Below are 18,007 nucleotides of genomic sequence, written 5' to 3'. Positions count from 1 at the left end.
GTGCTTAACAAGCTTTTCTTGTATTTATAGAGAGTGTATCTGACACTGATTCTCCTGCAGCCGTAGATATTGCGGATATGAGCTCTGTCAAACAAGAGGAGAAAGCTTCATCCCCAGAACAAGCACCAGAACAAACAGGACAATCAGCCACTGAACAAACAGACAGCAGCACAGATCCAAACCAAACACAGCCAGCTGAGGAAAACCCTGAGAGAGTAGAAGTTGATTATGATGATGACGACTCTCAGAGCAACAAGAGTCTTGATGTAAACCTTGCTAGCAAGCTTGTAGACTTCAAGTTTTCTGGAGCAGAGCAGAACCAGCCTAAAATAACTGCTCAGGCGGTTTCTCCTCCCGACGAGTTCCCCCACACCTGTGCGACTTGCAAAAAGACCTTCCGCCATGCGGCCACTCTCAGCCGGCACCAGAAAACTCACAATCAGGAGGTCCAGCCCGAGGATGGAGGCAAGAAGGGAAGACGCCAAAGTGCTTCACAAAACCCAATCACAGCGCCCAGAAAAGAGATGGTGCAGGACGCAGATTTAGAAGATGATGAAAAGGATGAGAACAGCAGCTGTGTAGAAAGTGGTGTTGATGAGGAGGAGAAAGAGAGAGAAGATATGAGTGATGATGAAGAAGAGGCTATTTCCTCAGAGCTCAGGGCTTTGGATGAGGAGGGCGAGTCAACCGGAGGCAAAACCGATAAGAGAAAGAAGATCTGTGCTGTGTGCAGCAAACGCTTCTGGAGCCTGCAAGACTTGACCAGACACATGCGTTCACATACTGGTAAGATCTGGAGCTTCTTAGGCTATGTTTAGACTGCAGGTAACCGTGGCCAAAACTTTTGGGCACAGAGTTTTGCAACTCTGAGGTGTCAGTGTAAACAGCACAAACCACATGGCATCTGATCTTTTCAATTTTGATTTAAGCCACTTCCATGTGTAGTCCGAAATCAGATCCAGGTCTGATGTTTTGCAATGCGACGTCAGTCTGAACAGTCCAATCGGAATTTGTGCGACTTTTATATCACTCTGATCAAGGGTGTCCAAAAGGGTGTCCTGGAGGGCCACTGTTCTGCAGAGTTTAGTTACAACTTGCCTCAACACAACTACCTGGAAGTTTCTAGTATACCTAGTAATACCTTGATTAGCTGGTTCAGGTGTGTTTAATTGGGGTTGGAGCTAAACTTTGCAGGACAGTGACTACGTTTACATGCAGCCAATAACCCGTTCAAAACCGGGATATTAGCAATAACCCGGTCGCGCACGGCCATGTAAACACCGGCAAAAACCCGGATATGCTCATATCCCGGTTTTTAAAAACCCGGATATTATACCTGGCGTACCCCCTTTCTAACCCGAATATTTGGTCATGTAAACGCGTATCGGCATATCCCCATCAAAAGGGACATTGATTTGTGTTCTGCGCATGTTCTATTCGCAAGGAATCTTGGTCTTTTGAGTAGGGACGGCACATACAGAAACCCGCGTGCAGTATACCGGAAGTAAACAAGAAGTAGAGGTAAACATGGCGAGACGCAGCACAGCACCACACTTTTGAAGCGAGGAGGAAAGCGCAAACAAAGGCGATCGCTATCTGCCCCGAACTATTCATTATCCGCATGCTGCTGCTGTTGTTGTTGCCTTTGGATACAGGAAAAAGAATCGGAAATGACGCATATTGCGTCTTAAGGAAGTCCGTACGTCCAGACGCTAACCGCGCGTCGCCGTTTACATCGGGATATTGTAAATTCCATGTATACAGGAGTAACTCTCTCTGCTCACGCATGTAAACGCGTTATTCCGAATGTTTCAGAAACCCAAATAGTGACCCTAACCCGACCATAACCCGGATATTGGCTGCATGTAAACGTAGTCAGTGTCCCTCCAGGAGCAGGATTGGACACCCCTGCTCTAGATCAACATTCGCTAAATTCAGTCAGTCCAAAATTGTTACATATCAATAGTTCTTTGGTCACTCAGTTTTTATGGAAGACAGCTGCGAAGGTGGTCAGTTGGGGACAGTGAGGTATTTAAACTCAAAAGTATTACATTGAAAGCTCGATTAAATCCTGAGTGCCAACTTTGTTCTTTTGTTCACACTCCAGTCTGATATTGGCTGCATAAAATAAAAAAATTAACAGCCAAACAAAAAAATCTGATCTGAGCAATAAATCACAATTGAGCACTAAGCAGCGTGAACATAGCCTTGTTGTTATTTGCCATACTTGCCAATTATACCTTTCAATAAAAAGAGACAAACATAAAGCTGATACACATAAAATGACCTTTTTGTTGTAGGTGAGCGACCTTATAAGTGCCAAACCTGCCATCGTACCTTCACCCTGAAGCACAGTCTGGTGAGGCACCAGCGTGTCCACCAGAAACCCACGGATGAAAAAGGGACCGATGAGGCAGAAATGAACGAAGAAATGGATGGAGCAAGAGATGACGGCGGAGTGCTGGAGGGAAAAGAGATCAGGTGTTCATCTGAAAGTGAAAGTGAAGCAACAGCTCCAATCCAGAGTGAGAATGAATGTGAGAAAGCAGGAGTGTCCCAAAAAGAAGAGAGTGATGGACACATGGAGGACCTTAAAGAGAAGCAGCTTCCTGAAGATACATCTATGGAGATGAATTCTTCTGAAGAACCTCCCAAAGAACCTCAGCCTGATGGGGCTGAACCGGAGGAGCATCAAACTGAGGAACCATTAGTTGTCTCAGTAGAGGCCCAATCAGGACCTGACCCAGAACCTGCAAAAATCAGTGTCCATAGCTGTACAGCGGCTCAGGAAATGACAGAGACGCCTGTTCAGTGAAGAGAAAATTCACTGTGTTGATTTTGTGCCATAGTTTATGAAGCTTCCACAAACACTAGGAGTTACAAAGCCTGGCCTTTGCTGATATGTGTCTTATAATACAGTATGCATGAAAGATGAAGACGGGAGAACAGTTTCTGAAGCACAGTGATTCTTCTCTTGATGCCTTAATGCTTTTTTTTTCTTTCTAAAAATCTGGATAAACACAAATGGACAGTAGCAATTTTAATCCTATTTATATGATTTTTAATGAATCATATAAAAACCTTTATATCAATCAATTAGAAGCATTTATATGATGAACAGAAGATTTATGTATCAGCATTAAAATGTATTATTCTTAAGTCAATTTCTGTATGTTTTTAGTATCTGTATGGAATTTGTTTGATTTCTTTTTCTTTTTTTCTTGTGGAATTGAAGAGCTGAAGTGCCTGACTTATTTTCATTATCAAGATTGGCTGAATACATTTTGGATGAAATTGCTGTTTAGCTCTGTAATTTTTATTTTGGGTGATCATCGGCCAATCAGTTTTTTTGGCAATATTTGCCTATTCTATGTATATTATCCTCCATCTTTGAGCCTCATTGACAAATGATGCAGACAACGTGTATAAATGGCTGGAAGTCTTGAAACAGCGCCTTCTGGTGTCTAAGAGTGTGAAGTATTATATTGTAAGGCCTGTGCATCCGAGAGAAGAGTGCTTCTGAGAATCACACAGTATCGAATGAGTACATTTTATGTATCTTTAAAGTGTGATTTGTGTTTGCCTTTTTGGATTTTGTGTTTGTACTGGAACTCCGTAGGATTCACTTTGACTTCAACACTGGTGTTCACACTAAAAATCAAACTTCTTTATTCAATATTTGTTAAAGAATGTTTAAAAAAAACAATTCACATAGTTTTACACTAGTTGTTGCAATAGAGTGACTTTGATAAGGCCTGATGCCCACACAACACGTCATGTGAGATTCAGCGGATTTGACTAAAGTCCTTGCAGTGGCAAAATATGTTTTTATTCATTTTGACAGCTGCAAGCCTTTGGATTTAAAGCCAACTTAAGAAACATTGTAAATTAACTGGTCTTTATATTTGTTGAAACACATTTTCTTTTTTTATTTCTTTGTGTGTGCGTAATGATTTTTGTACTTGTAAATTTGTACAAGTGCATGAGGGTGTGCACAGCTATATGGACAGAAAACACTGAACATTTTATGCAGGTATTTATTGATCAGTCTAAAACATGTGGTTGTAATTTTGAAAAGCCATGTAGAATCCAATTTGTGCAGCGAGGAGAATCTAAAAGATGAATGTTGTTGAACTTCTTTGAGATTGTGAGGTTCTCTACATTTTTGGACACTTTGTACATTAGGATGCTTTGGATAATTACATCTTTTGTGTGTCTTTTTGTTTGTCCGCTAATGAAACCTTCAACCAATTCAACTATATGTTTTTTTGAGATCATTGAACCATAGTGTATAATTTGATGGGTTTGACTTTATAATTATAAAAATATTGATTTTGCATGTTAATCTAATTTGAATTTCTCAGTTATTCTCTTTCTCAGGGGCTTTTTGAAATCCGCATTTATCTATGTAATCTATCTGATATATAAAACAGAAGATCTGTTAACTACACAGTTAAGAGTGCTCACATGGATAGGCTTCATTGTACCAAACCTTTTCTGCAAGAAATTGTAATGTCATCATTATCAGTGATCATGTTTGTCAGATGGATTGCACATATCTGTCAGATCAATTCAGATGTAGGCAACTTGTGAATTTTGCTTTTTCAACCATGTAAAGCGAATAAATCAACCAATCAATAGGCTAAATGTACACTAAGAAAGAGTTAGAAATTAAGTTGTCAACATTTTTTTTTTCTCAATTAAACTTAAAACAGTCAAAAAGTTTCCACATTTAGTTTTATTTCAGTAATGTGACTGGGGACAATAAAGATTTATTTTGTTAATTTATCAATTTAAACAAAGATTTAGTACCACCAGTGTTACTACATGTTACATTTTAGTTTAAAATGGTACATTTCTGACTGCATGGCAATGCTCTACAAATCAACCAAAACACCCTGGCAACATCCCATATCTACAATAATACTATAAGTATACAACAAGTACAATAATTAATCAACACATTTTATTGAGTGTTTTTTATTGTGTGTTTTATTATCCAGTGTAATTTTGGCGTCATCAGTTTCTCTCTTTGAGCCTTCTCAGCACCCTTACCCACGTTGCCGGAAGTGAGTGTGCTGGCGTGCGTGTGTACTGTATGTATGTAAGCGATAAGCGTGTATTGATAGTAGTGGGTAAACTCCCTTACATTCCCTTTTTAGTTGAGATATATTTCAAGGATTTAGACGAGTTTTTCATCGCGATGTATCAGGTTGTACCAGGGCAGTTTGATGACGCTAACGAAACGGGAAGGTTTGAAACTTGATTCACTTCAATTGATAGAGACAGATTGTCAGTAATTTAACAGGGTAACGTTACCACGATCGCGGAAAAACAATTAATATACTAATGTGTAACGTTACATGTATTGTGATAATGATTTAGACGACAGCAGTGAATGAAACAATAATTGATCATATATTAACAAAATAGTATAATCTTGTCGTATGTTTATTGCGTCATGTTTTGTGAAGCTTTGAACGGGTATCATCTTTCAGAGGTAACGTTACAAACTGGAATTAATGTGACTGCTTTGGTAACGTGAAGGCAATGTGTGGTATTTCACAGTGAGGCTGAAATCAGTCCCGTCCCTGACAAGCCCTCGCTGGAGAACCGACTCCATGAAGTTACTTTACAATCCTTTGAAAATGACACGCAAGGTGAAAATGATGAGGACTACGACTATGATGATGATGAAGAGGACGATGAATGGGATTGGAACGATTCAGGAGGAAGAGACTTTACAAAGCGCTACACTGCAATGAGAACTGGGAATAATCCACAGGTAAGTTATTCATTTTTGAAGGATTATGGCCGCACATCATCACAAGGCCAAAGAATCCCTTTGTTGACGACAAACATGGTGTTTCTAGTTATTTGTTTCCATTAAATTACTGTATGTTGCATTATTTGCATGTTCTCTGTTTTTTCACCCACCAGGCTAACCGTCAAAGCTCTAATAATAAGTCCATTAAAATGTCCACTCCATCAGACAAGGTCTTGAGGAAATATGAAAACAAAATAAACCTCGGTAAGCTTTTTATTAATTTTAACAACAAATGAAATGAGAGAAAAGCTATATGTGTGTACTACAGATGTATCTTCTACAGTAAAAAAAATACATTCATTATTCTCTGTTTGAATTAAGTCTCGGTTTTACAGATAAACTGAGCTATGCTGATTCTGTGATCAATAAAGTCACTTTGATGCAAAAGCAGAGAGAAGCAGACACGTATGTAATCCTAACCTCAGATGTACTATTATAGTATTCATTAATCTTTTAAATTGGCCTTTATTTTTTATATTTTCAGTTGTTGTTGTTTCTTCATATTTCTATTTTGCTTAAATGTATTTTTTATTGTAGTTTTAGTATTTCAGTTTTTCATCTAATGTTTATATTTTTATCTCAGCTTGATTTAAATGAACAAAAACTATTTTTAATAGTTTTAGTTTGACTTTTTTGTTAACAATAATAAGACTATCTCGGATATGATTTCCATTCAGGTTTAAGTTTTTAAATCTTAAGAATCGCATACATTTCTGCAGGTTTCGAGTGAAGGACAAATCAGACAGAGCTACGGTTGAACAGGTATGTTTGCTCAAGCTTCATATGTGATGATTTCACTTGAACTCCAGTGTTGTAATTGATGCACTTTTCAGTGTGATATTTGTATGTGACCCCACAGGTTTTGGACCCCCGTACACGTATGATTCTGTTCAAAATGCTCAGCAGAGGCGTCATTTCAGAGATCAATGGCTGTATCAGCACAGGCAAAGAGGCAAGTTTGTCTGAATGGAAATTATGTATTGCATTATTCGATACACTTGTGTTATTGTGTCTGTGTCAGTCATTTTACTAAGAACTAATGTTAATGTTGTTGTTTTCTTGTGCCATTCTATTTTTTTTTATTTCTCTTCTGCGTTTTGAAATGCAGGCAAATGTGTATCATGCAACCACTGTTAAAGGAGAAAGCAGAGCTATTAAAATATACAAAACGTCAATTCTGCTATTCAAAGACAGAGATAAATATGTCAGCGGGGAGTTCAGGTGAGACATATCTCTTTTTTCAGGCCTTTAGTCCTATTTAGCTGCCTTGATAGTAAATTTCTATGTTGAAATACATTTTAGGTTCCGCCATGGCTATTGCAAGGGCAATCCTAGAAAAATGGTGCGCACTTGGGCCGAGAAGGAAATGAGAAACTTGATCAGGTGAGCATTATTATGCCTTTTCTTTTTTTCTTTCATGAACTTAATTTATGACGTTGGCTTTTATCACTGATGTGAATGCATTTACATCAAGACTACAGACTGCACAGATTCTCAGTCCAGAGCCCATCATGTTGCGGAGCCACGTCCTCGTCATGAGCTTCATCGGTCGGGATGACATGTATGTAGGCATTTACATATACACCAATACTTCTATTGTTTCAAGGTTTTCAACTTTTCCTAGATGATACTCCCAGGGCCCAGTTGTTCAAAAGTTATCTGATCGGATTGGGTCAAATCTTGAGTGGGTTGTTCAGAAGAAAAAAAGGATTGGATCACAAAATCCAATCTTGGTTTTGATCTGGATCTTATAAAAACATTTTAGTAAGATCGGGATACCTTTGATCCAAAGAATTTAGCTGATCCCAGCAGAAGGGTAGATTTCAGGAACAAAAATGTAATAACTTTAAAACTAGTCAAAAAATGTGTTTACCTGTTGAAGAAATAAGTCAGAAGTAGATATTAGGCTACCTATTAAGCCTTTCAGTAGCCTACAGTAAAGTAGAAAAGAGATTTTGGTGCCATAAATAAATCCCCAAACAGCTGTATATATCGAACTAAAAATTTTTTACTATAATAATTATTATAATATAATTCACTATAATATTTAATATTTACTTTTTCTTTTTTTTATCACTGTTTATAAACTATGTTGACACAATCTTCAGAGATGAACCAGTAAAAAAAGTCTAACAATGGCATGTAAATTTGTTTTTATTAATTTGTTGTGGGTCAGATGAGAGGCTATGGAGCCCCTTAACCCAAAACACACCAAACCGTCGCCAAAGAACTAGCACTGATGAAAGCCGACTGTGTTGTCGCCGTGCGTCGCCTGCGTCGGGGGAAAAGACTGCACTTGAACACACCGAGAGAACTACAGCCGACTGTCAGCTAGAATGCGCGTTCTGCGCCTGCGTGTAAATAAGACAACTGTCTATTTCTGCAGATAATATTCATCTATATTCGTCATTCAGAAAGGGAAACCGACGCTGCAGGCTACAGATACACAAACCATAAACAAAGAAGTGCGTGCTTACCGTTTTGAATATCATTCCTGCTAAACACTTTCTTTGTTCCACTCCGCTCATGTTGATATTGAAATATTCGCCAAGGAACACTAGTAACATTAGAACAGCCTTCTATCTGTACCGTTTTGACTTCTTTGCTCGCTGTTTTGCTATTATTCTCATGCACTGACTTGTTCACTAAGCTGAACAGCCAATCAGAGTTCTCTCTTACCGACGGCCAACATGTCGAATCAGGCGAAAAAAAGCCGATGAGGACCAATTTCAGCCGACGGTGCGAAATATACTGAGAAAACTTAGTCGGCCTACGCACAAAAACTGCCCGACAGCCGACCGTCGGCTTGGTGTGTCCCGGGCTTTAAGGGAAATGGTGATGGGAGGAAAAATTATATTTTACTGCTTTTCGCAAATATTTTGCATATGATCGTAAAACTTCTCAGGTCTTTGCAACTTAGTTTCTTGGGTGAATGCATTGCAAACATTTGATTATTTTTAAATGTAGTTTTATCTAGTATTTTTTCTATCAGCATGTCCCTTTAAGGGCTCCGTAAAGGGTCCGACTGTTTAAAGGAAATTTAAAATGAAAGGGGATGTTTGTATTGTTTTGCTGTGCTGTTCTTTCCCTTCAAATAAAAACACCTAAAGTGACCCCACATTGACTATTCTACCTGTTGTTTTTTTACATTGCTAGTAGCCTACATTGTGATATGTGATCCCATTGAGAGCAATAGTAATCCGGATTTGGTAATCTGAAAAAAGTGTGTATCTGGATATGGGTGATCCAATTCAATTTTGCTTTGAAAAACTGGCACAAAAGTTAGATGGATTACCTGGATAACAAAACATGGGATTCCAAATACAGATCATTCTGATCCAGTTTTCAAGTGATCTTGTTTGTGTGTTTCTCAGGCCTGCCCCTCTACTGAAGAATGCTGTCCTTTCTGAATCCAAAGCCCGGGAGCTCTACCTGCAGATCATCCAGGACATGAGAATAATGTACAATGAAGCTCATCTGGTCCACGCTGACCTTAGCGAGTTCAATATTCTGTAAGCTGACTTTATATTATGCACACATGATTTCCAAGTATCATGTAATGTTTGTTGATGTTCAGTTGTACATGGTTGTGTTAGGTATCATAACGGAGATGCTTATATTATCGACGTCTCTCAGTCTGTTGAGCACGATCATCCTCATGCTCTGGAGTTTCTTCGCAAAGATTGCAGCAACGTCAACGGTAAGCATGTGCAACCTCATGGTTAGCAAATACATTATTAATATTAATATGAACAAACATTTTTTTTTAGATTCTAATTAACTTTTTTACTCCCTCAGACTTTTTCCAAAAACATAATGTAGCAGTTATGACTGTACGCGAGCTGTTTGAGTTTGTCACGGACCCCTCCATCACAACTGACAACATTAATCAGTACTTGGACAAGGTCAGTTATTGTCATCATTAGTCTTTTACAGTGTTTCTCTTTCTCCTGATTATTGTACAATCTTATCAAACTGTGTGTTGTAGTGTTGATCTAAAGTTGTATTTTGACTAATGTTTGTGGTTTATCTTCAGGCCATGGAGATAGCGTCTGAAAGAACTGCAGAGGAAAGATCCAATCAGGACAAAGTTCATGAGGAGGTGCACTTACTTTTAACAGTTCTTAACATTTTGTTTCCCCGTCCTAACTTCCAGAGTTTCCATAGTCATGGACAAATATGTCGCATTTTTAAATTGCCATTTGCAGGCCTGGAAAAGTAATAGAAATGGGTGAAAATGTCATTAAAGTCTTTCTGTAGTAAATATGATTTACTTTTAAAATATGTAAAATAGTAAATTATTTTTTTTCAGGTTTTGCCCTGCTTTAAAATATTTAATTGGCTGGATATTGCTCTTTGTGAGTGTGTGTGTGTAGAGAAAAAGCCAATGTTGTTATTTTTAACGTACATTATTAAAAATAGTTGTAATTAATTAAAATAAAACAAATAAAATGTAAATAATCAAAGAAAAACTTAACTTGAAAAATGTACTCTTAAAAAACTACACAAACAAAAATTAGAAATGTTTCTTTGGCAAATAACTGAAGTAAGTTTAGTCAAATTAAAATTAACTATAAAATTAAGTTGCTTGTCCGGGAAAAAAAACAATTGTTGTAAATATAATTTATTCTGAAGCAATATTCTCATCAGTGTTCAATCAGCTTAGATATATTTACATCTGCATATTGTCATTTCTGCACCTTCTGCATCATTCAGTAATGAAAACACGGTTGAGTGTTGCTGTGAAATGCGCTATGATTCTGCTGCGAACAGAAAAGGTCAATATTGCGTCTAAAATGTAAGTGACTAAATTTAACTGTTTATTGAACTGTCAATGTCACATTTTCAATTGTAATGGTATTCAGGAAAACAGCACTCGTCATGTGAGAACTGTATCATGTCAAAAATATAAACTCCACATTTAGAATTTTTATCAGCAGTATGTTGTTAAATGAGTTTCTTTTGTGTGTGCTGCGCTCATTTGTTTAATTTCTCTTTGAGAGGCTGCGCGAGCCTCAACAGCGCAACCTTGTTACCGTTAGTAATACATTTATTATTTACTATCGATCGCAACTTGCAATAAATGTAATGAAATCAGAATCATTCTCTCGTTTTAGTGATTCACTAGTTGGTTTATTTATTTATTTATTTGATTGACGTTTTAATCAGGCTACTTGTTTGTTCGGGCAAGTAAAATTCTCTTTCACTTCAAAAAATCCACTTGTCCCGGACAAACGTTAAAGTCCGCGTGAACCGGAAGTTCCAAACGACTTTTCTCCAGTGCTGTGACGTATTTCCCAGTGAAAAGGAATATTGAACAGAGGGCAGGGTTTTACTCTAGCGCTCCTCCTCTCCATCTCTCGCTCATTACAGACTAACGATTTGAGGGGAGTGGTTAAGCGTTTCCCAACCCAAGTCCTCAAACCTACGTCATCAGGGAAGGTCCTCCAATGCAGAGGGGAGGGGCATTTTCAGATTTTGATTAAAGATTACGAAGCCAAAAATTTTTTTTGTGTGTTTTAACTTGCACGGATTAATTGTTCACCACAAGACTAGTAATATGCGCTAACAAAGTAAATACGGTCCATTTTGATTTCAGTTGGACTTTAATGTTGAGCCCTGATATATATAAATAAATGTATATAAATACCAGTATTGATAGTAGTACTGGAGATGTTTGACATTGTTAAATAAATATCATTGTTTCAATTCCAAGGTTTCATATAAATGGGTACTCCTGGCTATCACTATAAAAATGTAATTTCATGTAATCATGAAACTGGAAAAGTCATGAAAATAATTGGTGTGGGAACCCTGTCTAACATCTTGCATGTGGATGTCTCAATTCAAAACAGGTGTTTAAGAGAGCCTATATTCCACGCACACTTAATGAAGTCACCCATTATGAGAGGGATGTGGACACAATGTTGAGGAACAAGGAGGAGCATTCTTCTGAAGATACACACTCTGAAAATGTACGTCTCGTCATCCTGAATGAACAATTGATTAATGGAGTGAGAATTGATAAGTTGTTAAAATTATGCTTTTCCATTACAGATCCTATACCAGACAGTGACAGGCCTCAGGAAGGACCTTTCTGGTGTGCAAAAGGTGAGTTTGTTTTTAAAAAGACCATTTGGTATATTAAAGATTAAGTTTAAGACACCTTATGTGGCCAAGATTTGTTTTTGCTATTAATGCATCCACTAAGTCTTTGCATAATTCTCTTTGGAGTTTTCTTTGCCTACATGGCATGTGGGAGGATTAAGGCCGAGTATATAAACAACAGCCGTCGCCAAACTCAAACGTCATGACAATGAGTAATCTGATTAAAAATGCTGTTGCTGATTTTAAATTTTTTTGGCAGGTACCGTCGATACTGCAAGACTCCACAAAAGATGATGGCTCAAGCTCTGAGGATGAGGAGGAGGATGAAGATGAAGAGGAGAAATCAGAAGGGGAAGAGACACAGGAGGTTGGCAACCTCAGTGAGGAAGCACAACTGGACAGAAAGGTACCTATTGGGAACAGAAAATGTCGCACAGATGAATTGTGTTCAGTGGTTAAGAATATGCTGGTATTTCTGTCTTTCAGGAAAGAAAGAAATTGGTTAAAGAAGCTCAGAGGGAGAAAAGAAAATCTAAAGTTCCAAAGCATTTGAAAAAGCGCAAGGAGAAGGCTGTCAAAAAGAAGAAATGAAAAGAAAGCGGTTCGGATGAAGGTGAACTGAGCTTACAGCAGAAATGCTACATGGCTAATGGTACCAATATTGAAGCTGGGAACTCTGACAACTTTTTAAACATCTGTATGTAAATGTTTTTGAAACGTTTATTAAAAGTATTCTTTTTAATAAACTTATATTTTTCTCTGATCATACTGCTTGACTAGTAGGTTAAATGTCATGTTTTATTTTAGACTGACAAATCAATTACATTTTTGCTGTAATGGAACATTTAATATACATTGTGCAGAACAGTTTACACAAATATTCATGTTTTACAAGTCAACATGCTGTTAAAAATTATGCTTTTTTAAATATTTAAGTGGCAAAAACCTCTTTACATTTTACATACACATTCTCTTTACATCTTGTACATTTAACATTGCATTAAGTACACTACCATTCAAAAGTTCGGGCTGGTAAGATTTTTTTGGTATCACTTTATTTCAGGGACATTATTACTGTTTAAGTACACAAATAAGTACTTGATAATTATTAACTACATGTACATGTTACTGTCACCGAAAACATTTTTTTTGAAAGAAGCCTCTTATGCACATCAATGCTGCATTTATTTCAAATGTCAACATACAGTAATGTGAAATAATTTCAAATAACTTCTATTGTATATAAATTAAAAAGTGTAATTATTCCTGTGATGGCAAAGCTGATATGTTAAGCATGATTACTCTTCAGTGTAACATGATATTTCAGAAATCATTCTAAGATGCTGATTTTCTGCTCAAGAAACATTTCTAATTATCAATTGTGAAAAAAGTTGTGCTGCTTAATCATTTTTTTTTTATATAAACTGATTTTTTTATTTTTATCAGGACTAAATAGAAAGTTAAAAAGAACAGCATTTGTTTGAAAATGGAAACCTTTTTTAACATAATAAATGTCTTGTTTAGTAGAAATATACATTTCTTTATAAAAAAATCTTATTGACCTCAAACTTTTGAACAGTAACAGAATGAGAAATTATATAACATTATAAACACTTACAAAGTGGGACAATCAGCACTATTAAAAACGAGCTGTACCTTTGACTGTTTACAAACATTTGATGCCGATGAACAATTCAGATACGCTGTTTCATTTGAGGCGTAGGACACCTAGCGAATGCCCTCTACGTAGTTGGCAGGCAGCATACCTGATCTCCCCGTCCGCTGTACCGTTCCATACATCCAGCCTTCGTCGATCGGCTGCACGTTCTGAATGATGTCACCATCCCGGAATGACACCTCATCGTAATCCTGCGCTGCGTAGTCATACAGGGCCCTGTACACAGTCTGGTGACCCAAGTTTGAGTGCATCAATAGTAAGTATTTTACACTACTGAATGCATTCTTAATCAAAAACATGGTGTAGTCAGATAATATATAATATGCTAGAAAAATGAGGACTCACCATACTCCTGTGTTGTGACCTCAGCTGCATTGACCTCAGTGAATGCATGCTGGTCTGATGCATGTAGCTGTGGCCACTGGAATAGTAGGCACCAGGAAGAACAGGTGCTAAAACACAATCACCAGGATGATCTTGATCTTCAATGGTAATATTTATATTTAGAGCTAGTATACTGGTTTTGTTGTTCTTTTCCCCCTTTTTTAGGTTGTATTACCAAGTGTGAGCATCTCACATTAGTGAACTTACCCACAATGACACCAGGTCTTCGATCCATCTCCATGATGCACTGATGGACACCCTTGTGTGTGCCGTTTCCCACCGTCTCATGGTTAGGCGCCATCTGAGGCCGTACCAGGTACGTTCCACGCATTCCCTGAGTGACCCCATGCAAACCTGACGCCTCAAAATCCTTGTGATACTTTGCCTGCAAAAATGGAGATATCACCTGTTTCATGCACATACAAGTGTGGTTTATAATACAGTTCAGTTTATTATTATTTTTTTTATAATTTCCACAAAAATATTAAGCAGCATGTATATTGAATGTATTGAATGTTTTCAACATTGATAATAAATGTTTCTTGAGCAGCATATTAGAATGATTTCTGAAGGATCATGTGACACTGAAGACTGAAACATATTACAATAGAAAAATTATTGTTTTAATGGTAATAATATTTCACAATATTACTAAATGCAGCTTTGTTGAGCATAAGTTCTTTCCAAAAGCATCACAAAATCTTACCGACCCCAAACTTATGAACAGTATGTGTGTTGGACTAATCATTAATGCTTGCATATTTAGTACACTAATTGATCAAGTGTACATATTTGTGTTTTTCATTCAGCTACATTTTCCAGCATACGTTACTGATCTGATCCTGGGCCTTCCTCAGTCTCTGCAGCTCTGGAGTATCCAAGGCGAATTTGAAGCCCTGACCCTTGCTCTGTTCAAAATCCTTCCTGTACTTGACCTGAAGAACAAGAAAACCATTTTACCAGGGAATTGGTAAGGTTTTCTGGGTGATTTTAAGTGCATTATGCAGTTTGAAAGATCATGTGTATTTTCAGTTAACTTTAGTCAGATGCATTTACACTGTTACTGTGCCTCAAGATGCAATCAACTGAAACTGTCTATAAAGGTGTGAACCAAATGGCCCATACAGACGTATGGCCTAGAGAAACTGATAGGTGTGAATGCCAAAGAAACAACATTGCTCAGAGTAGATTGCGGTGTAGATCAATCTCCTGTGGGAGGTCCTAACAGTTTTCTATTGTATGTAGCCCTTTTGTCTTCATGTATAAAGTTCTGTCACACAGACAGAACTTTGGGTTAAGATTCTTTGAAGGCCGACATGCAAACATCACTGCTGAAGAACTGTGCTACACTACTACCTTCAATAAATTCTTCTCCCCACAAGAACTCTGGTCAAGCTTACTTATTTTATGTATTAGAGAAATCTAATACATTGGCGAGCCACACTAATGACTGCTTGGCCAAATACAGCTAAATCTAACATGTTGCAAGGGAGATCTGGATGTTTGTTTTGTTTTTTTCTTCAGATCGCTAACACAAAGTATGAGCAATAGATGAAATACACAAAATGTATTTTCACAGCTTGTTGACCAATACTTCAGAAAAATGAATCCTGTGATAATGCCAGGATTAGGTCGGCCACAGTATTGACTTGGCAGCATCTTTTGTGCTGCCAGGTGGAGAAGCTGAGGGGATCGGCCCGTGCACCACCGAGTAGACAGCTGCCTTGCTTTTCTCCATGCTGACCTCAAAGTATCACACCCAGTCCCTCACTGGCAGCCAAAACACTCACACAGGCGTAAACAATTTTGTCTCATGTTATCCCTTTGAAATGTCTCTACCAATAGCAACAAATAACATTATCCTACCCTAGACATTCCCCCCTTTAGATTTTGAGCAGTATTCTCACATTTAATTTTTATCATGTGTAATATTACAATGTACAACACCTCACATAGTGAACAAGTGCTCTTACCTGACTTTGGAGCTCGCTTTGCTGTCTCAGCCGTAGGTTCTCAGGGGTGTCTGTCACAATTGTAAAGGTCTGTTTTGGGTAGTGCCTTTTTGGAGAAAGGAGGAGAGTCATTTTGGGCTTTTGGACTCTTATCATATTCATGTTCGAATATCTTACTCGTATCAAAAACACATATGAACACTTTTTATAAGACTTCAAATTACCAAAGAATGTATGAACATATAAGTGTATAGTATTTTTGACAATAACATACGCGTTGCAGTAGGGCTTCTTCTCATATCCCTTGTAGTTGTTCATGTTGAGAGTCATTTTACACACTTCACAATGGAAGCATCCTTTGTGCCAATACTGTAAAATGTGGGAAGACGGAAACATAAAGCTTTTGGTAGATAATTATGAAAGAACGTTATAGACAAGAATGTATACATTTTCCCTTAAAAGCATCGGAAATAAGAGAGTATAGCCTATATAATATACCTTGTCCAGGCAGTTCACTTTCTCAGTTGCGTAGACAATTTTCCCACAGCGCGCGCAATGAGGGTTCATTTTCAAGCTGTTGTGATGATCCGGGAAAATAGCATAACTTCGATAATCCACTAATTTATTGTAAAATATATCAGATGTGTCAGATTTGCTGCAGAATGCGGTAAGTTTGTGTCGCAGAGTTTTATATTCGCATGGCTCGCGAGTGTTTATCCGCGTGTCGCTGGTCTCGCAGTGAGGGAACAGGAGCAAAGCGTGAGATTTCACCAAACATCACCCACTGAGACTGACTGTTGGAGGAGCTCTCAAACACTGACCGTGGGGAATGGACTGTTCTGTAGGTGCACAATGAGCCAAAAAAAAGTATACAACGTGTCTAAATAAAGAGTTAGGCTTGTTAGCGTGACTATTTATTTCGTCTTAATGGTATTTTGTTAAAGATCTGACAAAATGTTTTACAGGATCTAAATTAATTGTCTTATTTAGTTTCTCTCTTCACCCATCAAATCTGCCCTAAAGAGACATGAATAACATCACATCTTGGTAATTCTGTGATTTATAGGCTGTTGAGTAGCGGTCAGAAGCCGTTGCAAGTAATGGCATTATAATGCCTAAAGAGGGCAGTAGAACACCGACAGAATACAGGATGCGCCTTTGGGAGAATGTTAGGAGTATTAAGACAGATGAATTGTCAGTGTAAATACTTGACTTTCAAGTAGATATTAAAGTTATGTCATGGATATATTGCTTGGATTTTTACAATCGTTAGTAAAAAGAAAAAAAGTGAATTTCCAGCTTGTGCTCAGTTTTTTATGCTGCATGGTTTTTAATTTATTACAACTAGCAATGAGAAAGTACCATCACAAAGTTATTTACTAAAATAAATCTATCCGCAATCAGGTTAGTTCTCAATAACAACATTAGCGAGATAAAGTTATTATATTAGACTGATAAATAATGTGATCTTAACATGTCTGCCCCCATGAGGCGAACCGCTCTATGACAAATAAAACGTATTAAATGCTACTGCTCTGGAGTCATCTCATGGGAGAGTAGGCTACAACATATTTCTTATAAGTGCAATTTATATAAAATGTCTATAAGAAAAAAATTAGCGCAAATATACTGTAATCCGTTTTGATTAAATGTGGTCTTCCTAACATTTTTTGTGAAAGGCCTGAATAGCTGGATTTGCATAAAATACAAACTATTCCAGCTATTTCATGCGTATTAAGAGTTGTTAGATACATTTACATTGTAATCATACAATTTGATGATCCACCTACGCTGTTTGCGCCGCAGGTGATAGCCCTATGGATTTAGTTGGTTTTACGTCCTCGGCGACATCTTTATATGTGGACTCGGTTTGCACAGTATAACCTTGCTAATGTCTAGTTTAGACAGCTTCATTTTTCATGTAATTTTGAAGACCAAGCGTGAAAAGCTTAGACTACTGACCAAGAACAAAATCGAGATGGGTGCAGTGGTGCACCAATAGGATTTGGATCTCGTCATCATGCTGTGACCGTATCTACCCAAGAGTGCCGCCAGGCC

At 37.6% G+C, this 18,007-nt stretch overlaps 3 protein-coding genes and 1 long non-coding RNA gene across 7 annotated transcripts in view; 3 read left to right on the top strand and 1 right to left on the bottom strand.

The window, feature by feature from the left end:
* The window catches only part of rreb1b (ras responsive element binding protein 1b), a 37,220-nt gene extending 32,495 nt beyond the window's left edge, over positions 1 to 4,725 (top strand). For 3 of the 4 annotated variants that reach the window (XM_082172426.1, XM_082172428.1, XM_082172429.1), the window contains 2 exons: positions 31 to 786; positions 2,301 to 4,725. In XM_082172426.1, coding sequence (XP_082028552.1) covers positions 31 to 786; positions 2,301 to 2,815 — 1,271 coding nt within the window. In that variant the 3' untranslated portion in view covers positions 2,816 to 4,725. The remainder of the gene's footprint in view (positions 1 to 30; positions 787 to 2,300) is intronic. The other variant, XM_082172427.1, reaches the window with a different exon arrangement.
* A 346-nt stretch (positions 4,726 to 5,071) lies between these two features.
* Positions 5,072 to 12,703, top strand: riok1 (RIO kinase 1 (yeast)). The gene is made up of 17 exons (XM_082172430.1): positions 5,072 to 5,253; positions 5,569 to 5,785; positions 5,941 to 6,031; positions 6,163 to 6,232; positions 6,547 to 6,589; positions 6,687 to 6,779; positions 6,936 to 7,048; positions 7,130 to 7,210; positions 7,302 to 7,388; positions 9,202 to 9,339; positions 9,424 to 9,527; positions 9,626 to 9,732; positions 9,864 to 9,929; positions 11,683 to 11,802; positions 11,885 to 11,938; positions 12,195 to 12,341; positions 12,422 to 12,703. The coding sequence occupies exons 1-17, from the start codon at positions 5,099 to 5,101 to the stop codon at positions 12,524 to 12,526; spliced, it is 1,791 nt and encodes a 596-aa protein (XP_082028556.1). The 5' UTR covers positions 5,072 to 5,098; the 3' UTR covers positions 12,527 to 12,703.
* Positions 9,936 to 11,583, top strand: LOC309500728. The gene is made up of 2 exons (XR_014206671.1): positions 9,936 to 11,075; positions 11,445 to 11,583. It is a non-coding gene; the product is annotated as an uncharacterized lncRNA (long non-coding RNA).
* A 137-nt stretch (positions 12,704 to 12,840) lies between the features above and the next one.
* nebl (nebulette) lies at positions 12,841 to 16,768 on the bottom strand. Its single transcript, XM_082172443.1, has 7 exons — positions 16,448 to 16,768; positions 16,224 to 16,318; positions 15,971 to 16,055; positions 14,825 to 14,932; positions 14,205 to 14,382; positions 13,959 to 14,065; positions 12,841 to 13,840 (listed from the first exon to the last, which is right to left on the bottom strand). The coding sequence occupies exons 1-7, from the start codon at positions 16,514 to 16,516 to the stop codon at positions 13,664 to 13,666; spliced, it is 819 nt and encodes a 272-aa protein (XP_082028569.1). The 5' UTR covers positions 16,517 to 16,768; the 3' UTR covers positions 12,841 to 13,663.
* Positions 16,769 to 18,007: the final 1,239 nt, after the last annotated feature.

Source organism: Leuciscus leuciscus (genome assembly GCF_965113295.1).
Source record: "Leuciscus leuciscus genome assembly, chromosome: 6".
Classification (NCBI taxonomy): domain Eukaryota; kingdom Metazoa; phylum Chordata; class Actinopteri; order Cypriniformes; family Leuciscidae; genus Leuciscus; species Leuciscus leuciscus.
Note: the sequence above shows the minus strand (reverse complement) of the source record. Positions and strands in the feature narration are given on the sequence as shown.

Bases quoted from the DNA above. Each gene is read 5' to 3' on its own strand.
- riok1 (XM_082172430.1), top strand. From the start codon at position 5,099: ATGTATGTAAGCGATAAGCGTGTATTGATAGTAGTGGGTAAACTCCCT. The intron at 6,032-6,162 runs GTAAGCTTTTTA...TCGGTTTTACAG, and splicing joins TGAAAACAAAATAAACCTCG to ATAAACTGAGCTATGCTGAT. The intron at 7,211-7,301 runs GTGAGCATTATT...ATTTACATCAAG, and splicing joins GAAATGAGAAACTTGATCAG to ACTACAGACTGCACAGATTC.
- nebl (XM_082172443.1), bottom strand. From the start codon at position 16,516: ATGAACCCTCATTGCGCGCGCTGTGGGAAAATTGTCTACGCAACTGAG. The intron at 14,383-14,824 runs GTATGCTGGAAA...CCATTTTTGCAG, and splicing joins CCCAGGATCAGATCAGTAAC to GCAAAGTATCACAAGGATTT. The intron at 13,841-13,958 runs GTGAGTCCTCAT...TTGGGTCACCAG, and splicing joins GGTCACAACACAGGAGTATG to ACTGTGTACAGGGCCCTGTA.